The sequence below is a fragment of the Alosa pseudoharengus genome, unplaced genomic scaffold (assembly GCF_046254945.1).
Source record: "Alosa pseudoharengus isolate Yale_2024_CS ecotype anadromous, Long Island Sound unplaced genomic scaffold, YU_APseudo_1.1 YU_APseudo_1.1_scf_14, whole genome shotgun sequence".
In the NCBI taxonomy this organism is placed as follows: domain Eukaryota; kingdom Metazoa; phylum Chordata; class Actinopteri; order Clupeiformes; family Clupeidae; genus Alosa; species Alosa pseudoharengus.
The window spans coordinates 38,832,177-38,853,713 of NW_027468609.1; the positions used below are offsets into that span (position 1 = coordinate 38,832,177).

The window sequence follows — 21,537 nt, forward strand, 5'->3', positions numbered from 1 at the left end:
GCTGAAGTCAAATTATGCTAGGTTGTTCTACATCAACTGCTAACCGACAGGAAAGGAAAACAAAAGTTTAGCGATCAGGAACTGTCAGGAATTTTGCAAACACAGAAGCATGACAGCCTAGCCTAGAAATCTAGACGCACCCTAGTGGCGACAAATTAATTTGCTCAGCCTGTACGTCTAGTATTAAACCATAGGAATTTCTATTGGCTGACGCCGTGGACGTCATCCAATCACAGCGCTCTATTTTGTTAGAGAGTCTTAAGGCGGGCTTAACAGGATGATGACAGTCCTACGACGGTGAACAACAAGGAAGGTGGCTATGGCGAACGAAGAGCGGTTGTTTGAATCGGCATTGGCGTCAACTTTGGAGGAGTTGGACTTTTCTTTGAAAGTAGAGCAACACAATGCACTTAAGTCATTCCTTTCGAAGAAGGATGTATTTGCCGTTTTGCCGACCGGATACGGATATGGTCGTAGCGCTGGCCTATTGCATGCCTAGGCAGTTTGAAAGACAATTCTCTGCCCGCCCCTTGGATTAAGCGAGGTGAATGGGTCGATTCCAGGCTATACATTTCAATGATATTGGATGGCCCGCCAGGCTAATGACAGCCTAGAGTGGCCATGAGACGCGAGGGAACATGGATGTGTTCTCCATTTGAGGAATGTCCAGTAAGAGGTGCAGACAAGCCGAACAAAGGGACATTTTAGAATCTAAACTTAAAATGGCTGAAAATCGATACATTAAAGCTCCTTCATTCGGAGAAACTTAAAGAAATATCTGCTCTGCGCTCAGCTTTAGACTCCCTATTAACAAAACATGCAGAAAGGGAAAATTAGATTTGCTAAACAGAGACTTTATGAACATGGGGATAAAACAGGGAGATACTTGGCCTATTTAACAAAGAAAAATCTGACTCTCAATCATAGATGATAATGGTAAGCAATCTTTTGATAGCATACTCATTAACAACACATTTAAATGTTTTTTGTGAAAAACTGTATTATTCAGAACTACAACAGGATACATCAGACTTAACGGATACCTTTTTTCCTCCCTTGATCTTCCCTCTTTATCAGAGGTGCAGAAACCTATTCTTAATGCCCCCATATCTAGACACGAGGTACTGAATGGTATTTGTGGGATGCAGTCTGGAAAGGTGTCTGGACCTGATGGGCTGAGCAGTGAGTTCTATAAGGAGTTTCAGAACAATGTAGACCTAAAAAATCTCTGAGAAGGCATTCGACCGTGTAGACCATCTTTTTTATACCTTAACCAGGTTTGGGTTAATTTGCTTTATAGTATAGTTTATATTTGCAGGTTTTGGGTTAATTTGCTTTATAGTATAGTTTATATTTGCTTTATTATTCTGCTGTATTTACTAATAGGCTGCGCTCTCCCAATTTCTACATTAAGAGAGGCACAAGGCAGGGCTGCCCCTTTTCCCCTCTTTTGTTTTCTTTGCCAATATAACCACTAGCTGAGGCAGTCAGGACAAATCCTAACACACATAGCTTAGTAACACCATATAGATAGCACAAAATAACCTCATACAGTGTTTCTTTCCTCTAAATTGATTTTGCCATGGTGGCCCCCCACTGTAAAATGATTGCCTTCAATCTATCAGAATTAAGGCAGATGCACAATTTAGTAGTAGTTGCCTTTTAAATGATCCTGCCGACGTGTCATCCCCCCTGGCTGCCGCTCACATTGCAATTTAACGATAAGTAGCACTAGTCAGAGGTTATAAGGGCCCGTCCAGTTCATTCCCCATATTGTTGTGTTGATTGGGGGGTAGGGGGTGGAGTTTGCGGACTGGCCTGCCCCCACTAATAAAAGAAATCTAGAGGAAACACTGTCGTATGCTGATGATGTTTTGATTTTCTTGACTAAACCGGAGATATCCACCTCTAGCATCATTGACACTATCAGCAAGTTCAGCACTTTTTCAGGTTATAAAATTAACTTTAATGAGGCCATGCCCCTGGGTAGCTTAAAGGACCAGCCTAAAACCCCCTGTCCTTTCCCCTTCATGTGGTCCCCAGCAGGCTTTGTTTACCTAGGAATACAAATCGCACCTGAATTTGACAGAATGTACAAAATAACTTTTGTTCTGTTGCTTGAGATTAGATTTAGAGAGATGGAATACACTTCCTATTTCTTGGTTTGGCTTGCCCGTGTGGCTGTTAAAGATGAATATTCTCCCTAGACTGCTTTATCTCATTCAGATGATTCCAGTTATCTTTCCACATTAAACCATTAATATTTGAATGGGTGGTACAGCTCCTTTATATAGGCTAAAGAGAAACCCGGCATCAAGCTAGCAACACTATGCCTCTCATCCTCAGAGGGTGGACTTGACCTCCCTGACATTCGAAAATACCAACTTGGTGCACACTTCTACTGGATGCATAAATACCCCACATCCCTATGGTTAGACATAGAGGGCTCCATGTCCAAGGTGCCTCTTGTTAACTTGCTGTTTATAAGGAAACCAAAATATTTAATTAAGCCAACATCCTTTACAGTTTGTACTGTTAAGGCATGGCATATTGTTAGAAAATTAGAGGGTAAAAGTAAATTTACATCCATCTTTACACCAATATGTGACAACTCTGATTTAATGGATGTCCTTCAGTCAGTTGTCTGAGAGATATGATATTCAGAAAAAAAAGAGTTGGGTTACACTTTACTTGACAGTGTTGACATAAGAGTGACATGACACTGTCATGAACGTGTCATAAACAAGTCATAAACGTTTATGACATAACACTTCTGTTATTAAGTGACATTCGGTTTTTGTCATAACAAGTTAGGATTAGGGTTAGGTGAAGGGAAAATTATCTTTTGGGGGTCGGAACAGACTGGTGGAAAACTGTCTTGTGTCGGAGGGTAGTATAAAAGAAAAAGGAACATAGAGGAAACAAAAAAAGGTGAGAACTGGTGTAGACTATGTGTACAAAAAATAATAATATTGTAATAAGTGCATAATATAATTGTGTAATAAATGTGTAAAAACTGTAATAAATGTGTAATAACTGATAAATGTGTGATAACTGTAATAACCGTGTAGTAGGGGATTGGGGCTAAGAGAAGTAGGGGTTAGGAATTGGGACTGGGGGAGAGGTTAGGGTTAGGGCTGGGGAAAGGTTAGGATTAGAGATTGGGGCTGGGGGACAGGGTTGGGGTTAGGAATTGGGACTGGGTTAAGGTTAGGAATTGGGAATGGGGAGAGGTTAGGGTTAGGAATTGGGACTGGGTTAAGGTTAGGAGTTGGGACAGGGGGAGGGGTTGGGGTAAGGACTGCGGAATGAGGAAGGTTGGGGTTAGGAAATGGGACTGGGTTAAGGTTAGAAATTGGGAATGGGGAGAGGTTGGGGTTAGGAATTGGGACTGGGTTAAGGTTAGGAGTTGGGACAGGGGGAGGGGTTGGGGTAAGGACTGCGGAATGAGGAAGGTTGGGGTTAGGAAATGGGACTGGGTTAAGGTTAGAAATTGGGAATGGGGAGAGGTTGGGGTTAGGAATTGGGACTGGGTTAAGGTTAGGAGTTGGGACAGGGGGAGGGGTAAGGGCTAGGGAAGGGTTGGGGTTAGAGAAGGGTTGGGGTTAGAGAATGGGGCTGGGGGAAGGGGTTAGGGATTGGGACTGGGTTAGGGTCAGGAGTTGGGACTGGGGGAGAGGGATAAGTAGGAAATAGGGGCTAAGTCCAGATAAGTGCTAAAATTGTTTTAAAGTGCTTTTGAAGAATAAGTGCTCTACAAAAAAACTTGTGGAGTGGGGGGAAAACCAAAACTTTCAAATGACAAAGTGAAAAGCCAGTGTTGAAATCAAAAATCAGTGTAAAATAGAAACACAAACAGAAGTCCAGTGGGGTGTACTACGAATCTCGATTAGTGGGTTAGCGAGGTATGTTGCGCTCAAAGCCAGGCTATGCTGTGACACAAAAGTGGATCTGTTTTAGTGTCGCTATATCACCATGGTATCTTATGCTGTCAACCAAACCTGGTCGGGAGGAGGTTATGTGCTAAGTTATAGCGCAGAATCGTGTAATCTACCGCACACTGACCAATCAATTGTCTTAAAAACGAAGTTCTCACGTGTAGGACTCGTATATCTTACAGGTGGAACTCCGCCTCTACTAACTTTTTGGATCTCGAATGCGCTGTAATAGTGCTGTGCGTGGAAATATCCCACTATGGACGTGCATACCATACAACAACTGATGAAAATTGATTTATTTGATGTTATAGGTTATAGGACAAAAAATTACCGCAGTGTAGATTAAGCTATCGCTCATGAATGCGGAAGTAATTGTTTTTAAATAGAGGCGGTCTTGTGCGTCTCCACGTTTCACGATTGGCCAACGTCATCCCAACACCGAGAACGCGCACAGATCTGAGCTGAAAGCCTAGTTTGACAAATATATCACATAACTGCAATCGTAGTATCACTTAACGTATACCCCTGAGTCAAGGCTTTGTCAAGCCTCGATATGTCTACATAGCCTAGATATGTCTAACGTGCTTCGTAGTATACCCCACAGACCTAGTACAAAGGGGGAGGGATGGTAAGACGGGGGCAGTAGGGGGTAGTAGATGGACTGACGGGAGTATCTACAATGTGGGGGGGGGGGTTTGAACATGATAAATTAATTAATACATATATAGAAATAAAGAAATATAACTAACAACTACCCAAAGGAACCTAGGACGAAGACAGGAAGAAAATAATTAAAAAATTAACTTTCATTTAAACCAAAGGGAAAAAATGTTTTAAGTTTGCAAATCCAGAGGCGTTCTGCTCTCCTTTGTGCCGGGCTCCAGCCAGGGTTGCTCTCAAGGCCACAAATGCCAAGGTTAGTGGTGTCATGAACCTGGAAGTGGCCAACCAGAAGGGTGGTACGTGTGTTCCGGGAAATGGTGTAAAGATGTTTTAATCTGGTGCGGATCGTGTTACCTGTTTCCCCAATATACAGTAGATGGCATTTTTGACATGTAATGATGTAAACAGCATTAGTGGTGTCCAGTGTAAGGGGTGTGTTTGGGGCTGTGCAATGGGAATGAAAGTTGGTGATGAACTGTTGGGGTTTGAAGAAGGGATCATGTGGGAGGGGCTGTGGAGGGGGTTTCCTGGAAAAACGTGACCTTATAAGTTTATCCTGTAAATTGTGATTCTTACGTAAAGCTGAAATGATTCTGTGGTGTTGAAAGGTGGGGTGAGAAGATTGGAGGTGCGTGAAGTGTTGTTTGAAAGTGTAATGTAAGTGTGTTGTGGAATGTGAGAAGGTTGTGATAAGGGGGATGATGGGTTTTGGATGGGGTTCCGAGGTGGATTCAGGGGTGTCCATTGTGTGGTCTAGGATAGGGGGGGGGATCAGGGCTAGGGGTTAAAGATTGTGTGTTAGAATGTGTGTGGTGTGGTGATCTGTTAGAGTGAGTGGGGGCAAGAAGATGTAGAGTGTCTGTTTTAATTTTGCGCAAAAATCTTTTTGAATAACCACGTGTACGGAGGACTGTAAAGAGTGTTACTATCGCTTCCTGGACGTCGGCTGGAAAACTGCAGATGCGATGGAATCTTATGATTTAGGATTTGATGATTGCTCGGAAGGTGTGTTTTGGGTGGTAGCTTGTTTTGTGTGAGTGCATGTGTGTCTGTGGGTTTGAAATATACTTCGGTACTGAGGGAGCTATGTGTTGAAGAGAGGGGTGTTAGAAAGATGGTAGTGTCTAAGAAGTTTACGGAGTGTAGGTCAATTGTGGCTTTCAGTTTAATTGTGGTGTGGTGCGTGTGTGAAAGAAGTCATTGAATTCGTCTAGTGTGTGTGTCCAAGCGCCAATGATGTCGTCCAGGAAGCGATAGTAGAACAGGGGTTTGAGGGGGCATTTGGCCAGAGCTTCTTGCTCCCACTCACTCATGTAAATGTTGGCATATGCTGGTGCGAATCTTTGGCCCATGGCAGTTCCATGAATCTGTAAGAAAAGTCTGTCATGGGATCTGGATAACGGAGGAATTTATTATGAATTGCTTGGATGCCGGCTCTAGTGTTTATATTAGTGTATAGGCTATCCACGTCTATGGTAGAGGTAAGTATGGTTGGAAACTGCCATGGGCCGAATCTTGTGTATGAAGTCATATGTGTCTTATGTAACTGGAGTGTCTAGTGGAAAGAGGGTTGATAAAGTGATCTTATGGATCTTGGGTAACAGGTAAAAAGCACGGGGTCTGGGTTTGTCTGGGCCTAAAAGGAAATCAAACTGTTTTCTGGAGATAAAGTGATTTGAATACAACGTGTGGACTAGCTTGCGAATTTTGGTTTGTGCTTGTGGTTTTAGTGAATGAGATATGGGTGAGTAATGGAGTGGGTTCGAAAGTTGCCCGTTAGCTTCAAGAAGATACTGGTGGGTGTCGAGGATTACAATTTTGGAGCCTTTGTCGGCAGGTTTAATGATAATGTGGGGGTTTGTCCTGAGTTGGGTTATTGCCTGTCTCTCTGATGGAGAGATGTTGGAGTGGCCTGGAAGGAAAGGTCGGGTGAGAGGATGTGAGCGTGTTTCTGGGGTAGGCAGGGCTGGTTTGATTAATTGGGTTAACTTCAAAACCTGCCGTGTCATACCGGGTGGGTACATGCCTGTATGGAGTGATTGTGATATAATGGTTTTGTGGTGAATGACTTGGATAAGTCTGAAATAATGTTTAGCTTGTTGTCTGGTGATTGGATCTGGTGGTTGTGTGAGGGGTTGTGGTCTGTAGCGTGAGGCCATTTTGTGGCTGTAGTGTATGTGTATGTGTTTGGGGGGGGGGGGGGGGGGGGGAATAATAAACAATTATTCTGGGGTTCTGGGCTGGGTAGGGTAGGGGGCAGCTGGCTACAAATAAGCAATACGGCAGTTGCTAAACAGCATTTTAACCAAACACAAACAACTGAGCAGAAAAGCCTTACCTTACATGCTTGTGGGGGATGTTATTTTTCTGACCGGGTTGTACAGGTTTGTACAAGGGATGTTCGTCCAGGGAGATGTTGGTCCAGGAGAGTAAATCCCAAATGGAAAGTCCATAAAAGTACAATCCCTATTCGGTACTTGAGAGGACAGAGAGCCTTGGTACAGAGTTAGTTTTGCTGGCAAGAGTTCTTTTTCTCAGTCAATGTTTCCCAGGTAGTTTTAGCATGTGTTTGTTCAGGAAAATCCACATCAGTTTGTTTGTGAAATTTTAAAAGCCAAATTTTATTTAGAAATGCTTTTTAAAAATGCTTTTTAAAAACTAAAGTTAAAGAGAATTTAGTGTCCAATAAAGTTGTTTTAAAAGTAATTACCGTATTGCTTCTCAGTTGTGTACTCCTGACGTTTCGGAAGTGTATTCCTGCTTCAGAGGAGATATGCCATGTTGCTGGTGAGTAGGGTTTTTCAGTTAGAAAACCAGGGGGAGGAGACAGGAAGGGGTAGGGGTTGGAGCGTTGGAAGTGTATGTGATTGGGTCTGCAGTGTATCAGTCTTAATTAGTGTCTATGATTGGAGAGTTTGAAAAATGCCAGGGGAAGTGGCTGTCTTGCAATGTATGTAGGGAAGTGTAGTCCTGATAGAGTTTATGTGATTCTAAGGAGCTAAAGTAACTCATGAAAAGAGGTCCTCTGTGGTGTAGTGGTTAAGAGGTCGGACTCCCATGTAGGAGGTTGGTGGTTCAAAACCTGGCTGACCAGTAGTGAAATGTTATGAAATTTTAAATAAAAGTAGAATATAAAACTTAAAAAATAAATAAATAAATAAAAAATAAAAGTAAGAGGACCTAGGTGTAAGACAAGGAAAGGGGATTGTTGTGTGTATAGTAGAAAGGTAAAAAGGTTAGGTTGAAATGATACAATAAAACTGGTTTTGAGAGTGCTCAGTGGTCTAGGGGTACAGTACTCGCCTTTGGATCCGAGGATCCTGGTTTGAAACCCAGAGAGTGCCATACCAAGGGCAACAAGGCTTTTTTTTTTTTTAAAAAGGAAGAAGACATCGGTAAGCTAAAGGGGAGGGGCGTATAAAACCATTTAGGACTGGTTTAAGGCTTACAATAAAGGGACTGTCTAGACTGACAGTTAGGGTGGGATCTTGTGGTCCAGCGGAAGAGCAAAAGCTCACAGATCCTGAGGTAGTGGGTTCAAATCACAGTAGTAACCATGTTTTGAAATTATATGTATGTGTAAAAGAGTTGGTAAAGGTAAAGAAAAGGGTTAGGTTTCATGTGTCATGACAGTGTCATGTCACTCTTATGTTGATACTGTCAAGTAAAGTGTTACCAAAGAGTTTTACCGTTATCTACAAATAAAAGACTTTCGAGGAAATTACCAGTGCATGAAAATGCAAAACTGTATATTAACATAAAATACAAAACAAACTATTTGGAAACAGTTGTGGGCAGAGGAAACAGTTGGCTGGAGTCATAGTTGATAACAACTGACAGATGAAATGGCTGAACAGTTAAATAGTTGAGTAGTTCAAATAATTAAATTATTTAATAGTGAATTATTGTAGTGAGGACATTTATTTTGAAACAGTTGTGGGCAGAAGAAATAGTTCAACAGAATCTGTAGTCTTAAGAGAGCCAGATTGTATGCTTAAAGCCTGAGATAGATAGTTTAAAAGTTGAATGGTGAATAGTTTGAAGAGGATGAATGGATAGAAAGTTGGATGGAATGTGCCTTATATCCTTGTAGAATGGAGAGACACAGAGAGAGTTGGCCTAGTTGAGCAGAAAGCAGTTGATACAGGTGCAATCAGTTTAACTGGCCCTTTGATGGGTTCTAGTTAAGCAGCTGGAAGTTGATACAGGTGCAAATCAAGTTAATTAGCCCATTGTGATGTCATTGTGCCAATACAAAGTCTATGGGGGAAATAAGCTTGTTTATTATTAATATCTCAAAAAGTATAAAGTTTACAAAAGTGAAAAATACATTCCCAAGTGTCCTTTTCAAGACCTACAGTACGTTACGTAAGGGATAATATATTGTCCGCCGGTAATTATCAGAAAATAAGTCCCGACAGGGAGAACAGAACCCCGACGCGCAGCGGAGGGGTTTTGCTTCGACCTGAAGGCTACACGGCTACTTGCCAAAACGAGAAAAGAAACCTAACACAATGAATCTTTAAAAAATGATTTTGCTACCGTTTCGTGTCTTCCGCTGACAAAATAAATAGTTCGCCACACAGATAGAACTTGACAGTTTCAGGTGTTGCGTGGCAACGTCTTACTAGCTTACTTTCCCTTTCAATGAAATTCCATTGCAATAAGCGAACGGAATTCTTGCGGAGGGATATGAAAGACGTTTCCATTGACAGCGGTGATTATATACTTTGCCGGTGATTTATATAGATTTAACATAGGCCCGAACGTTGGGAAGGCCCATTCATGTGAATGGAACTTTCTGCAGCACTTTGAAGAGCCGTGTAATAAAAAGTTTGAATGAAGTTTCTACGTTAAACGGTTAAAGCTGAATTAGATGCAGAAATTTGGTGGGAAGAATAATAAGAAGAAGAATAAGAAGAAGACTTCGGATAACAGAACAGTGCATTTTCATGCACTGTAATAATATTATACATGAAGTCTTTTATTTGTAGATAACGGTAAAACTCTTTGGGTATGGGTATGGACTATTAGTTTCACTGTAGTGCATGTTTCTGTAACATTGTGGACATATTGATGGTGTATATTTAAATTCTTTGCTCATGTTAGGCTTTTGATAATTATATATTTGACAATAATAATTATGTATATATTGTGTAGATATATTTGAGGATGTGAACTATTCAGTTGTCTTAAATGGGTATTTATGGGAATATTGGATATTGGCATTTAAAAAATTATGACTTTAAGAACAACTGGTCATGTGCACACCTGAAAGCTCAGACTATACCTAAGTGAACCTGAGGATGCTGTATGCGAAGTGCGTTGTTCTTTGCTCATGTTAGGCTTTTGATAATTATATATTTGACAATAATAATTATGTATATATTGTGTAGATATATTTGAGGATGTGAACTATTCAGTTGTCTTAAATGGGTATTTATGGGAATATTGGATATTGGCATTTAAAAAATTATGACTTTAAGAACAACTGGTCATGTGCACACCTGAAAGCTCAGACTATACCTAAGTGAACCTGAGGATGCTGTATGCGAAGTGCGTTGTTCGCACTTTGTTGAATAAAATAGAGTAAAGTCAATAGTGTGCGGTAGGATGTTGTTATTATTGCTATAGGAGATTAATAGGATTTTATCTAAGAATCTGCTATGTGAACCACAATGCATGCTGCTTGGAATATCAATTGACTTTATTGTTGATAAATATGAACAGAAACTGTACAAAATGTTAACTTTCTGTGCTAGAAAATAAATGTATTGTCTTGAACTGTATAACAGATAGAGCTCCCTCTAGAGTAAAGTGGCATAATGTTGTAGAATATGTATCTCTTGACTACTTGACATGTGTGCTACATGATAAAGACATCTTTCATAGAATATGGGAGCCTTTTATGTCATACATAGGAGTGAATATTGCAACCATATTTACACAAGGATTTACATAGGATTGGAATGTGTGGGGTGTGTAACTTTTTGTGTCTATATAATTTCTAGGTCACCTGTTTATATATATTTTTTTTTTTTTGCTGTTTGTTATTATATCTGTAAGCTGTTAAAATCAATAAACATATTGTTTTAAAACAAATGAAAGTAAACTAAGTGTAAGACGTTGTTTTGTCATTCCCTACGAGTTCAAATACTAGGTGAGTGCATCTATGCATTTGGGGTATACGCTGCTCGTCACACACACATGTTTTAGCAAAGCAGGCTTTAGGCAGTGCGCTCACTCGTTATCAAAATACATGCTGTTTCATTTTGCGCTCCTTGCTCTTAAAGGGAATGCCAGATTCTCATTGGTTTAATGGATGTTACGCCCAAAACACACCCTTGACTAATTAAGAAACATAAGAACAACCCTTCTGAACTACTGTACATGCCTGGTGCAGAGACCATTTTCACCGCTGTCAAGATAGCAAATTCCGATTCAACGCCTTAAATTACCATGCACATCACACTTCTGACTTTGCACTTAGATTGTTAAAATAGAGCCCTATATCTTTGTAATAACAAACATCTGTCTAATAAGTTCCCTAGAATATGTAAAGCCAGGACATGTACTGAGAGGTTTTGCAATAACTGGATTGCCATACAGAGAGATGGTAACAGGCATGCAAAGGTTGTATAATAAAAAAGGCAGAGCACTGTCATACCTCTCTTTTCTCTTTCATCTGAGCTCTGCACATTTGAACTTTGTGACAAGAAAATTGAGTGAAGTCATCAGGGGTGGGTAGTAACGTATTATAAGTAAAGCATATGAGTAAAAAAAAGTATTTTTTTCCAGGAACGGCATCTTTCCATATTCCTTTTTCAAAACTGTACTTTTACTCTTACTCAAATTTTTAAGCCAGTAATCTACTCTTTATTCCGCTACATTTTCAATTGCCTTTCGTTAGGAGATCAAGTTTATTATCGTCCTGTCAGCTACTGCATCTTCTGGTGAGACTGCCAGAGTTGCAACGAGACGATAGGATGACAAGAGACATTCACCTATATTCATTTCTGGCCAGGACAAGGTTAGATTAGATTAGATTAGATTAGATTAGATTAGATTAGATTCAACTTTATTGTCATTGTGCAGAGTACAAGTACAGAGACAACAAAATGCAGTTTGTGTCTAACCAGAAGTGCAAAAAAGCAGAAAAAGTGCATTGTGATATACAAAGTAGGTAGTGCATAGACAGGACAAAATATATAGTGCAGTGTAAACAGTAGTATACAGTTGTTTTCAGAAAGTGGCTTAGAGTGGTATAAATTATGTGTATATTATAAAGTATGTGCAGTGTATTAGCACTAACCTTATAAGAGCAGAATGAATATGGCTATGTAATATGAACAATGTATGAAAAACATGTACAGATATGTGCAATGTGGTGGCAGTACCATTATAGTAGTAGTAAGAACAATATAGTATATATATATACAGTATATGCATTGTATTAACAGAATATATTACAAAAAAACTGAATAAATATGGATATTTAGTATAAACCATATAAACAGATATGTACAGTATGTACAGCTATGTGCAGTGTGGTAACAGTACCATTGTGCAGAGACAGTACATTATAATAGTATTAATAATAAGTGTATGTGCAGGATGAAGAGCAGTAGAATACAGCTATGTTTAAGTGTAATTACAGTATGTACATTTGGAAATAAATAGACACTATGGATGGGATAGGGTAGTGCAGTTGTGGGGGGGGGGGTGTCCGCCTCCTTGTTGTCCCTGTCAAGGCTGCCATGGTCATGGACCCCTCAACAGGCACAGGCAAGGAGGCATCAGGCGGGGCGGGGGGTGATGGGAGCTTAATTCGTTGGATGTCACTGGGATGCAGAGCTAGAGTTTAGTAGGGTGACACCCGGAGGAAAGAAGCTTCCTCTGAACCTGCTGGTTCGGGTGCGGAGAGACCTGTAACGCCTCTGTGTCTGTGGTTGGGGTGAGAACAGTCTTTGATGATGCTGCGTGCCTTACGGAAGCATCGCTTGCTCTGGATGGCCTCGATGGAGGGGAGTGAGGAACTGGTGATGCGCTGGGCAGTTTTCACCACCCTCTGCAGTGCTTTCCGGTCATGGGCAGAGCAGTGGCCATACCAAACTGTGACACAGTTGGTGAGGATGCTCTCGATGGTGCAGCGGTAGAAGTTCACCAGGATCTGAGGAGACAGATGGACCTTCTTTAGTCTCCTCAGAAAGAAGAGACACTGGTGAGCCTTTTTGATCAGGGTAGAGGTGTTGAGGGTCCAAGAGAGGTCCTCAAAGATGTGGACACCCAGAAACTTGAAACTGGTGACACGCTCCACCTCAGTCCCGTTGATGAGAATGGGTGTGTGTGTGCCAGCTTTGGACTGGTAAAGGAAAGCAGGCCTACAATTTCATTCACAAACAAAGCAAATGCACTGGAAATTGAGGACACCTAGCAAAAACATAGCATTCGTTTATGTAGCCTCAATGTTGTCAGTGCAGGACATGACAGAGACGGTCAGCTGAGAAAAAAAGATAACCTAGCCTACTCTGTGGCTCTGTCCAAGTGGACATGCCTAGGCTATATGTAACCTAAATATAGGTCTACCCATAATATAGCAATTATGCAAAGCAGAAGAATCAATTTGCAATGGATTGGAAGTGACTGCTTTTCAATTCGTAGCCACTTAATGCTTATTCTGGCTATGACAAGATAGCCTACAAAACACTAAGTGTGTCAAATAATATTAAAGTATATTAAATACATTATATTTGAATTGGGCTGTTAAAATATGGTTGCCTATATGATTAGCCTACAGAGGAGGAGAAAAGCAAACTGCATAAAGGATACATTTGCATCCCTTTAAAGGGCTATCAATTTTTTTTTTAAAAAGTAACTTGTTACTTGAGTAATTTAGTAACAAAGTACTTTTTTTACTTTTACTTGAGTAGATTTCTCAGATGGGAATATTTACTTTTACTCAAGTAATTTGAAGGGAGTAAAACAATTATAACATAAACCAGTGGACAAATCTTAATATTCATTTTATTGTCTTTTATTGTTTTTTCCTATTTTAGTCATTGGAGTATGAGAGCTTTGCCTCCCCTGACCACACACCCCTGCAATTACAGACTAACACTGAGACATGCTTGATGTTGATGTTGGTAAAACATCCAAGGTGAAAATTGGAAAATTAGCCTAACCCTTGGTGGGATTTATGTGGGAGAAATCAGAGGGGAAAAAACTTTCCATTAACCTAAATACGGTTTCCAAGATATTAGTAAATATGCAACTGTGAAAATCAATAAAATCAATAGTTTTGTGTTTCAGTACATACATTTAAATAATATGGATCCAGTTCCAGTAGCTTTTCTGCTTGGAACTCCATACAAAACCAACAGAGGTCTAGCATGTTTATGTAGTGATAACATTATAATGATAACAATGATCAGAACCAAACCAATAAGGCTCAGTCAGGGCGTTTTTCGACCAGCGAAAAATGTGTTCTGGAACCGTTGGGTTAAGAATGTTTGGAATCTTAGTGCTATGTAGTGAACAAGCCTGCATTTCCACCATTTTGAACGGAACTGCGTCCACAATGGGTGTTGTATGCATAAACAAAAGTTAATGAGATGCTTAAACAGAAGAATGATATGACAGCTGTCCCCAGAAATTAACTGTAAAATGCTAGTTAACGTCTGCAGTGCAGTGCTAGTTGTTAGTTGTTGCTAGTAGTTAGTTTTGTTTACTCATGGCAACAGTTGATGTAGAAAACTCATGCTTTAAGCTTTTTCCTCTCTGAACGGTAGAATGACACGCCCACTCCGGTTTGCTGGAAAAATTAACTATTTTTTGGCTCCAGCTCCTAACCAAAGCGCCACGTTCTGAACCGTTTTCTGTTTGGTCGAAATGCTCTGAACGGTTCAAATGTTGGTTCAGGAATGGGGATTGACCCGGTTCTCTGACGGTGGACAATGGCTATCAGTGCCTCTAAACACTATTGGGTGATTCATCATTTTTGCTTAGTTGTATAGTGTTTATCCATATTGTCAGTGTAGGAGTAACATGCATGCTAAGTTCTTTGAAATTCAAATATCATCGGTGATGTCTGATAAAAGAATACCAATATGCTGCTAGTGAATGTGATGCAGTATTTGCAATTTACAGGCCATCATTAACAGTACCATCACTCCCAACATGACCTTCACCAAAACATCTCAGAAGTTTGGCCAATGGGCTGACAGCCGAGCCAATACAGTCTACGGCCTTGGCTTCTCCTCAGAGAGTCAATTGGTTAAGGTGAGTGTGGGAAAGTATTATAGGATCACTGATTCTTGGTTGAAATTGATTGATTTTTCACAGTAAGTGTCAATCTATTGGTCAAATAAATACATCAATATAATTTCAAAAACTATTTCAATTACTTTTCTTTTTTTCTTAATTTGTTTTTCTTTTTTGATTTAATGACACATCTCAAAAGAATTGAAACATTTATTGAAGGATAGAAAAACAGATTGAATGTCTACCTCACCGCATTATTCACAGAACAATCACAAAAGGCCTGTTTTGAATACTACAATCAAAGTCCTTTTAGGCAAGTCCCTCCACTCGGCGGCCATATTTCAACGCATTTTGAGCACTTATCGGGCATCTATTGTGGGCAGAATTGCGTATGCGCAAGGCTCGATGACACCAACCTGACTCCAGATCACAACACATGATTGGCACGATGTATTTACAACATACCACATGATTGGCATGATGTATTCACATGTCTTTTGTTGGTTGAAGGGGCGGAATATGTGTAGACGACTACCATGTTTGCGTTACGAACTAACCCTATACATTTCTATGGGAGATTCTTTGAGTGCTGTATATGGCAGTCTATCCTTCAATCTAATTTTCAATTCATCCTTCAATTTGAAATTATGCAAGATTGAAATAATGTTTAAAAATAAATTGAATGTATGTATTTAATTATTATGACCGGCGCTTTCTTCAGGATATTTTTTTTTACAAGACGATTTATACAGACAGTACCTTAAGGAATTTTACCGTTCGACGCCATCTTGAATTTAGTCACGATAAGTCGAGCGACGAGTACGAACGAACAGGTATGATAAGGGATCAGATTCCAAAAATAATTCAGTGGAAATGCATGGATTCAGTTGCTTCCAGTAGCCCCAACTGGAATCCATGCATTTCCACAGAATTATTTTTGGAATCTGATCTAACTAGCGCCAGATTTCTGAGTGCAGGGGACAAGCCGAGGTGAGCTATGAGACATACATTCACACTCGGTATCATGTTTCAACACACTTTAGGTCAAAATCACACGGGAATTATCCTTTAAGCGTTTCTTATGTGTTATGGTTTGTATAGGATAGTTTATATTCATTAGGCTGTTGATTGACATTGTTGTTTTTATTTATATTCTCCTTAATCTAGTCTGACCATGCTATTTTTATTGTTTTTATATTATTGATTGAATAATAAACATTTACTATTAAACGTTAATAATAAACGTTTATTATTGCTATTTTCCTTCATTTTCATGTTCCTTGTTAGATTTAAGTATTATATTGTTTACACACACACACACACACACACACACACACACACACACACACACACACAAGCAAACACACACACACATACACAATACAGACACACAGAGAAGCACACATACACAGATGCAATCACACAGATGCACACACTCATTTACATACACAAAAGTTGCAAGAGTAGGGAAAGGAGTAGCAGATGGAGACAAATTGAGTGATTTATTTTTCTTGAGAGAATGTGCAGGACTGGGTGGCAGTCATATTTTGTCACATCTAGTTGATGCATTTATTGACCAATAGATTGACACATACAATGAAATGAAATACAATGAAAGATTGATCAATATAATTAAAAATATGTGATAAAAAAAATCCTCCATACTTTCCCAATGACTGAGTATGTTTCATAGTTTGCAGAAAAATTTGCAGAGTTTAAGGAGGCCGCACGTCTGGCGAAAGAGAAGTCCCAAGAGAAGATGGAACTAGCTACCACTCCATCCCAAATAACTCTTCCCTCTCCCACACAGGTTTATACATCTTTTAAACTTGTCCTCTTTGTACATTCAGTTAATGTGGTGTATCATGGCAGTTCCAGTAGCAGTAGCACTGCCAATGCGAAATTGTAGGGGAACACTGCTATTGGTCATTATGTCAGAATGCATATAGTATGTGATAGACTCACTCTGCAGATGACTTATTCTACCAGGGGTGAATGCATATACTATGCTTTGCTAATGGTTCTGGGTGACCTGCGTGACCACAGTGAGCATCAGTCCTCTGAAGGAGAACACAAGACGTTAACCCTTTCTTCCTCATTAGCTGCGTTTACCTGTTACATGAACCCTAAATAAATTGATTGGTGCTTAATCTGCGTTTACACAAGCATTAAAAGGACATTCTGTAACTCTTCAATTCTTTGCCAGTTTCTCACTTTTGTTATTGCATGTTTCTCTATGTAGCTCCCCCTACAGCTTTGGGGTGCATACAGTATTTCACAACTATTTGGTCTTTTCGCTGGCTCTGCCATGATGAACATCTAAAAAGTTAGGCCATCTTATAGTTAGCCGGCATGGCTTACCGGTGCTTGAGGGGGGCATATGTATTTACAGAGAATTTTACGGGACTTCTGGATTCCAAGACTGCCGGGGTGCTAGTGCAGATCTTGCAAGGCTGGTTTTACGCTAGGAGACAGTAGGGGGAGCAGGGAAAACCACTCTCCATTCTCGCCACAGCAGGTCATTTAACCATAACAATGATTTCTAAACTGTGTTATTAAGTTGGGTTGGAAATTTAGTCGGATCGGGCTGAGTGCGATCGGTTGAGTTGTTTACATAAGGCATTTTTATTCCGATTAAGCCATTACTCCATTTACAATCAGATTAAAAGTGTCCATGTAAACGGGGTTATTGACTCCTGGGCCCAGTTGTTCAAAAGAATTCTGATCGGATTTCGGCTATCGAATTGGATCAAATCTTTACAATGTGAAGAAATTCTCAGAAATAATGGATGCAACTAGATATTAGTGCAGTGATTTAAAGTAAAGCAAAATCTTGAGACATTTTTTAGTTTATACAGTAAATGTTTGAGTTTGTAAAGAAAAATGCAAACACTGCTATTTCTTTGAAAAACATTCCCTTTTCTTCACTTTCTGAAAGGTATAACACAAACTTGATCCATTTTGGTCATGTTTTGATTTGAAATTGAATGTGCCGTGTTCCCAATGCATTAACATTATGGAATGAACAGCTATTCTAAGGATTTTGAGCTTTATTCAATTTTTTAAAACACACTGCTATTATTCTGCACATAACTGTACATAACCATACGTCCTCTTTCAGCCAAGTTTACTCAACGTCAACCAATGGGACACGTACAGTATACCATAGCCCTCATCGCCATTGAACTCCTTCCCATATTACCCCAGAGGAAGCCACACTCAGTGGCGTGGGCTCTCGATCGTTCAGGAGGGGCTACACCCAAAGCTTTCTATGCCAGAGTGATGGGCTTGACCAGCTAGTAGGGAAGCCTTTGCTTTGATAATGTGCAGCCAGTTGCTTGAGCCCTGTAGCAGACAGACAGTCGGTCAGTTCTGTAGAAAATCGGTGTATGCCCGAAGCACTCTCATCGGGCAGCGATCAAGTAGCCATTTTTCTTTCTGTTGAATGTTGGGGTAGTTCAATTACTCTGCTCCTAAGGGCCGAGGTCAGTGCCTTAGGCTGGCAAAATGCATTCATGGCCATGTAACACCTGATTTGAAGTCTGAAGTTCACTGAGAGATCTATTAAATCCCTCAACCGCTTTACCGCAGTCAGGACAATGAGGGAGGACTGTTTGAGCGAAAGTAATTTCAGCTCAATATCTCCCAGAGGCTCGGAGGGCGTAATGGAGAGAGCCTTGGGCACTACTGAGAGGTCCTACGGAAGTATTGTTGTGGTGCTCAGAGGCCATAGGCAGCAAGCACCACTTAGAGACGCTAGGGGATGAGATTCTGACGCCATGCCACTCCAACCTAAGTGGCAGGCTAAGCTTGGTATACTTGGTAGACAAGTGTAGATGCAACGCATCCCAGTCCCAATAAGTACTGTAGGAACTCAAGTACTGAGTCAATGGGCCACAACAGTGGGTTACAATCATTACCAGCACACCATTCTGCAACACCTCCGCTTAAGTGTGTAGAGTTCTTGTGTCGCCGAGGCTCTAGCACTCTCAGGCATCTGCGTACGTTAACTGTACATCCTCTGTGACAAAGGGCCATGCACACTCTTATGTCCACCTGTCTCTCGGTCGAGTGCTTGACCAACATTCATCTGGGGTCTAGTACGAATCCAACAACCCCAGCTGTTGAGTCGGTGTCAGTGCGCATTTCTTCCAGTTCACTTCTAAGCCAAAGTGGCTGTAGTGACTGACTGAGTGTGCCCATAAAGTGCGGTTCTAGGATCATTTGGGATGATGTCATCGCCGCACAATCGTCCAAAAAATTCAACATGTGGACGCCATCTTATCTCAGGGGGGCCATTACTGCGTCTCTGCACTTTGAAAGCCTTGTTTGGGGTATTGGAATACCCTGAACGGGAGGACTATAACCTCTCGTGCCTTTCTGCACTTGTGAGCTCCTCTGTGGCCAGCAGTGTGTATGACTGTCAGAGGTGTTTACCGTGTCAGACCTGCATTGGGGCTGCGGTGTTAATTGCTTGGCATGACTGGCCAATGCATGATTGATGTCTGCCCTGCCAACGATGCCGTGACGAGGCGAAAGCCGAGTAGCCCGGCACCGGCAAGCAATGCAGTGGTGCAGCCTATTGCTCTGTGGAACTGAAGCATGAGTCAGTGCGTGGGGAATCATCGGCTTTTTGGCTGGCTGAGACGTCTGCTGCCTGGGATGGAGAGACAAAGCTAGATGCTTCAGGCTAGCTGTCAAAGGTAGTGAAGGCCCTGTCATTACGGCCTAGGTTGGAGGGATCAGGAGAATATAGACACTGTTTTGTACAGTGTGAGACATGTAAACTATTCCCCTAGATGCCATAGGTTAGTGTTGAGTGAACTCAACGAGATATTAGTACATGACTATCCTCCATAGGCATGTATATTGTATGGCCAATACAGTATATTATTATTATTATTATTATACATTCCCATTGACCAACTGCTGCTAACTATACACTATAAAAATAAGTAGTCAACAGTGCCTCTGCATAATACATAGCCCTCTTAATTTAACTCTGTGCCAGTCTCGCGAGAATTCAGGCAGAAACCGCATGAATTAACTCACCATACATGGAATTTCTTCCCTCACAGAAGTTTTGGCCCTACTGGCCTTTCATAGTAGGGAAATACAGAGGGTAGGCTACACCGGTGCCTGAACCCCCCTCGAGCACGTTAACTTCACGTGTAACCGTGTACAATATGCTCTGTGACTTTGTTTGTTGGGCAGGTAAGCAAGCGCTTGAACCCTTGTATGCCCTGAGCTTGTGTAGCTCCGCATGTAACCACGCATGCAAACACTCTATTATCTTATTTGAGGGACAGGTAGGGTAGTGCCTAAACCCTTGTATGCCCTGAGCGTGTAAAATGCTCCATTATCTCATTTGTGGGGCAGGCAGGCCAGCGCCTGGACCTTTTCAAGCCCCATGATTCCTAGACACGGAACCTCCGCGAGAACCGCGGGGAATATGCCCTTTGGAGAATAACTTACCTGAAACACAACAACCAGGGAGAAAGCCTTCCGACAATTCTCCCAATACCTACCTGATACTTACCTGGTAAGCGGCTTCTGTTGTGTTACGTTCAGTGTGTCTTGAGTCTTCTAGCACGTCTTCATGTGGAGATCAAAAAAGCACTAGTTCCACGCCAACACAGGTGCTTTATGCAGCACTAATCAAGGGCGTGGCCGGTGCAACCGATGTGTCTTAAAGGTGCTCTAAGCGATGCTGGGTAACGTCACTTCTGTTGACTTTCAAACAAAACAGAGACCTAGCTCTCTAATTACTCCCCCTCCCTCCCGTGCTGCTCCAATGCAATTGAAACTCTCTTAAACGCGCATCTCTTCTGTGATTTACTAGAACAGTTTGTTATGTTTTTATGGGCTAGGTTTTTTTTGCCCAGGTTGTTTTTGTTGCCGTTTTTGGAGTCTGGGCTGTCCACAGATATCGCGTTTACAGTGTATTAAGGACACAGACAGCTAGTGGTTGGTTAGGTGATGTTTGCAGTAAGTGACATAAAATGTTTTAGCCTAAAAAACGTGTGGCATCGCTTAGAGCACCTTTAAAGAGTATCCACGTTATTCGATCCGGTAGGTCGATCCCCGTACATATGGAATATGTAACGGAGTGGAGAGATAGTCTCGATACGATAGAGAACACATAATCTAATCTTGGTTTTGATCTGGATAAAACCTTCACTTTGTGTTGTTCAAAACACAAGTTGGATTGGGATACATTTGATCCAAAAATTAGGATTACCCTGATCCCAACAGAAGGGTGGATTTCAGGCACAAAATGTTACAGTAATAAAAGACAAAGTATGATTTTTTGTATTTATTTATTTGTCATGGATAAGATGTGGGGTCTGATAATGGAAGGGAATGTTTGTATTGTTTTATTGGGGTGTTTTTGGTCTCTTTAGATAACACAATCAAAGCTACCTCAGGCCACCTATTCTAACTGTTGTTCCTTACGTAGGCTAGTTTGTGATATAGTTCCATTTAGAAACACAGGTAATCTGGATTTCGTAATCCTGAAAAGACTGTATCTGGATCAGTTTGATCCCACCCCAAATTGCTTTGAAAAAACAGCATAAAAGTAAGATGGATTACCTGATCCTGCATTGTAAAACATGGGATTTCCAAATCCGGATCATTCTGATCCAGATTAAACTTTTTGAACAACTGGGCCCTG

General features: G+C 40.9%; 1 protein-coding gene across 3 annotated transcripts in view; it reads left to right on the top strand.

Moving 5' to 3' along the window:
* The window catches only part of homer1 (homer scaffold protein 1), a 177,472-nt gene that overhangs the window by 111,473 nt on the left and 44,462 nt on the right, over window positions 1-21,537 (top strand). For all 3 annotated transcript variants that reach the window (XM_076284908.1, XM_076284909.1, XM_076284907.1), the window contains 2 exons: window positions 14,748-14,879; window positions 16,555-16,671. In XM_076284908.1, the coding sequence (XP_076141023.1) occupies window positions 14,748-14,879; window positions 16,555-16,671 (249 nt within the window). The remainder of the gene's footprint in view (window positions 1-14,747; window positions 14,880-16,554; window positions 16,672-21,537) is intronic.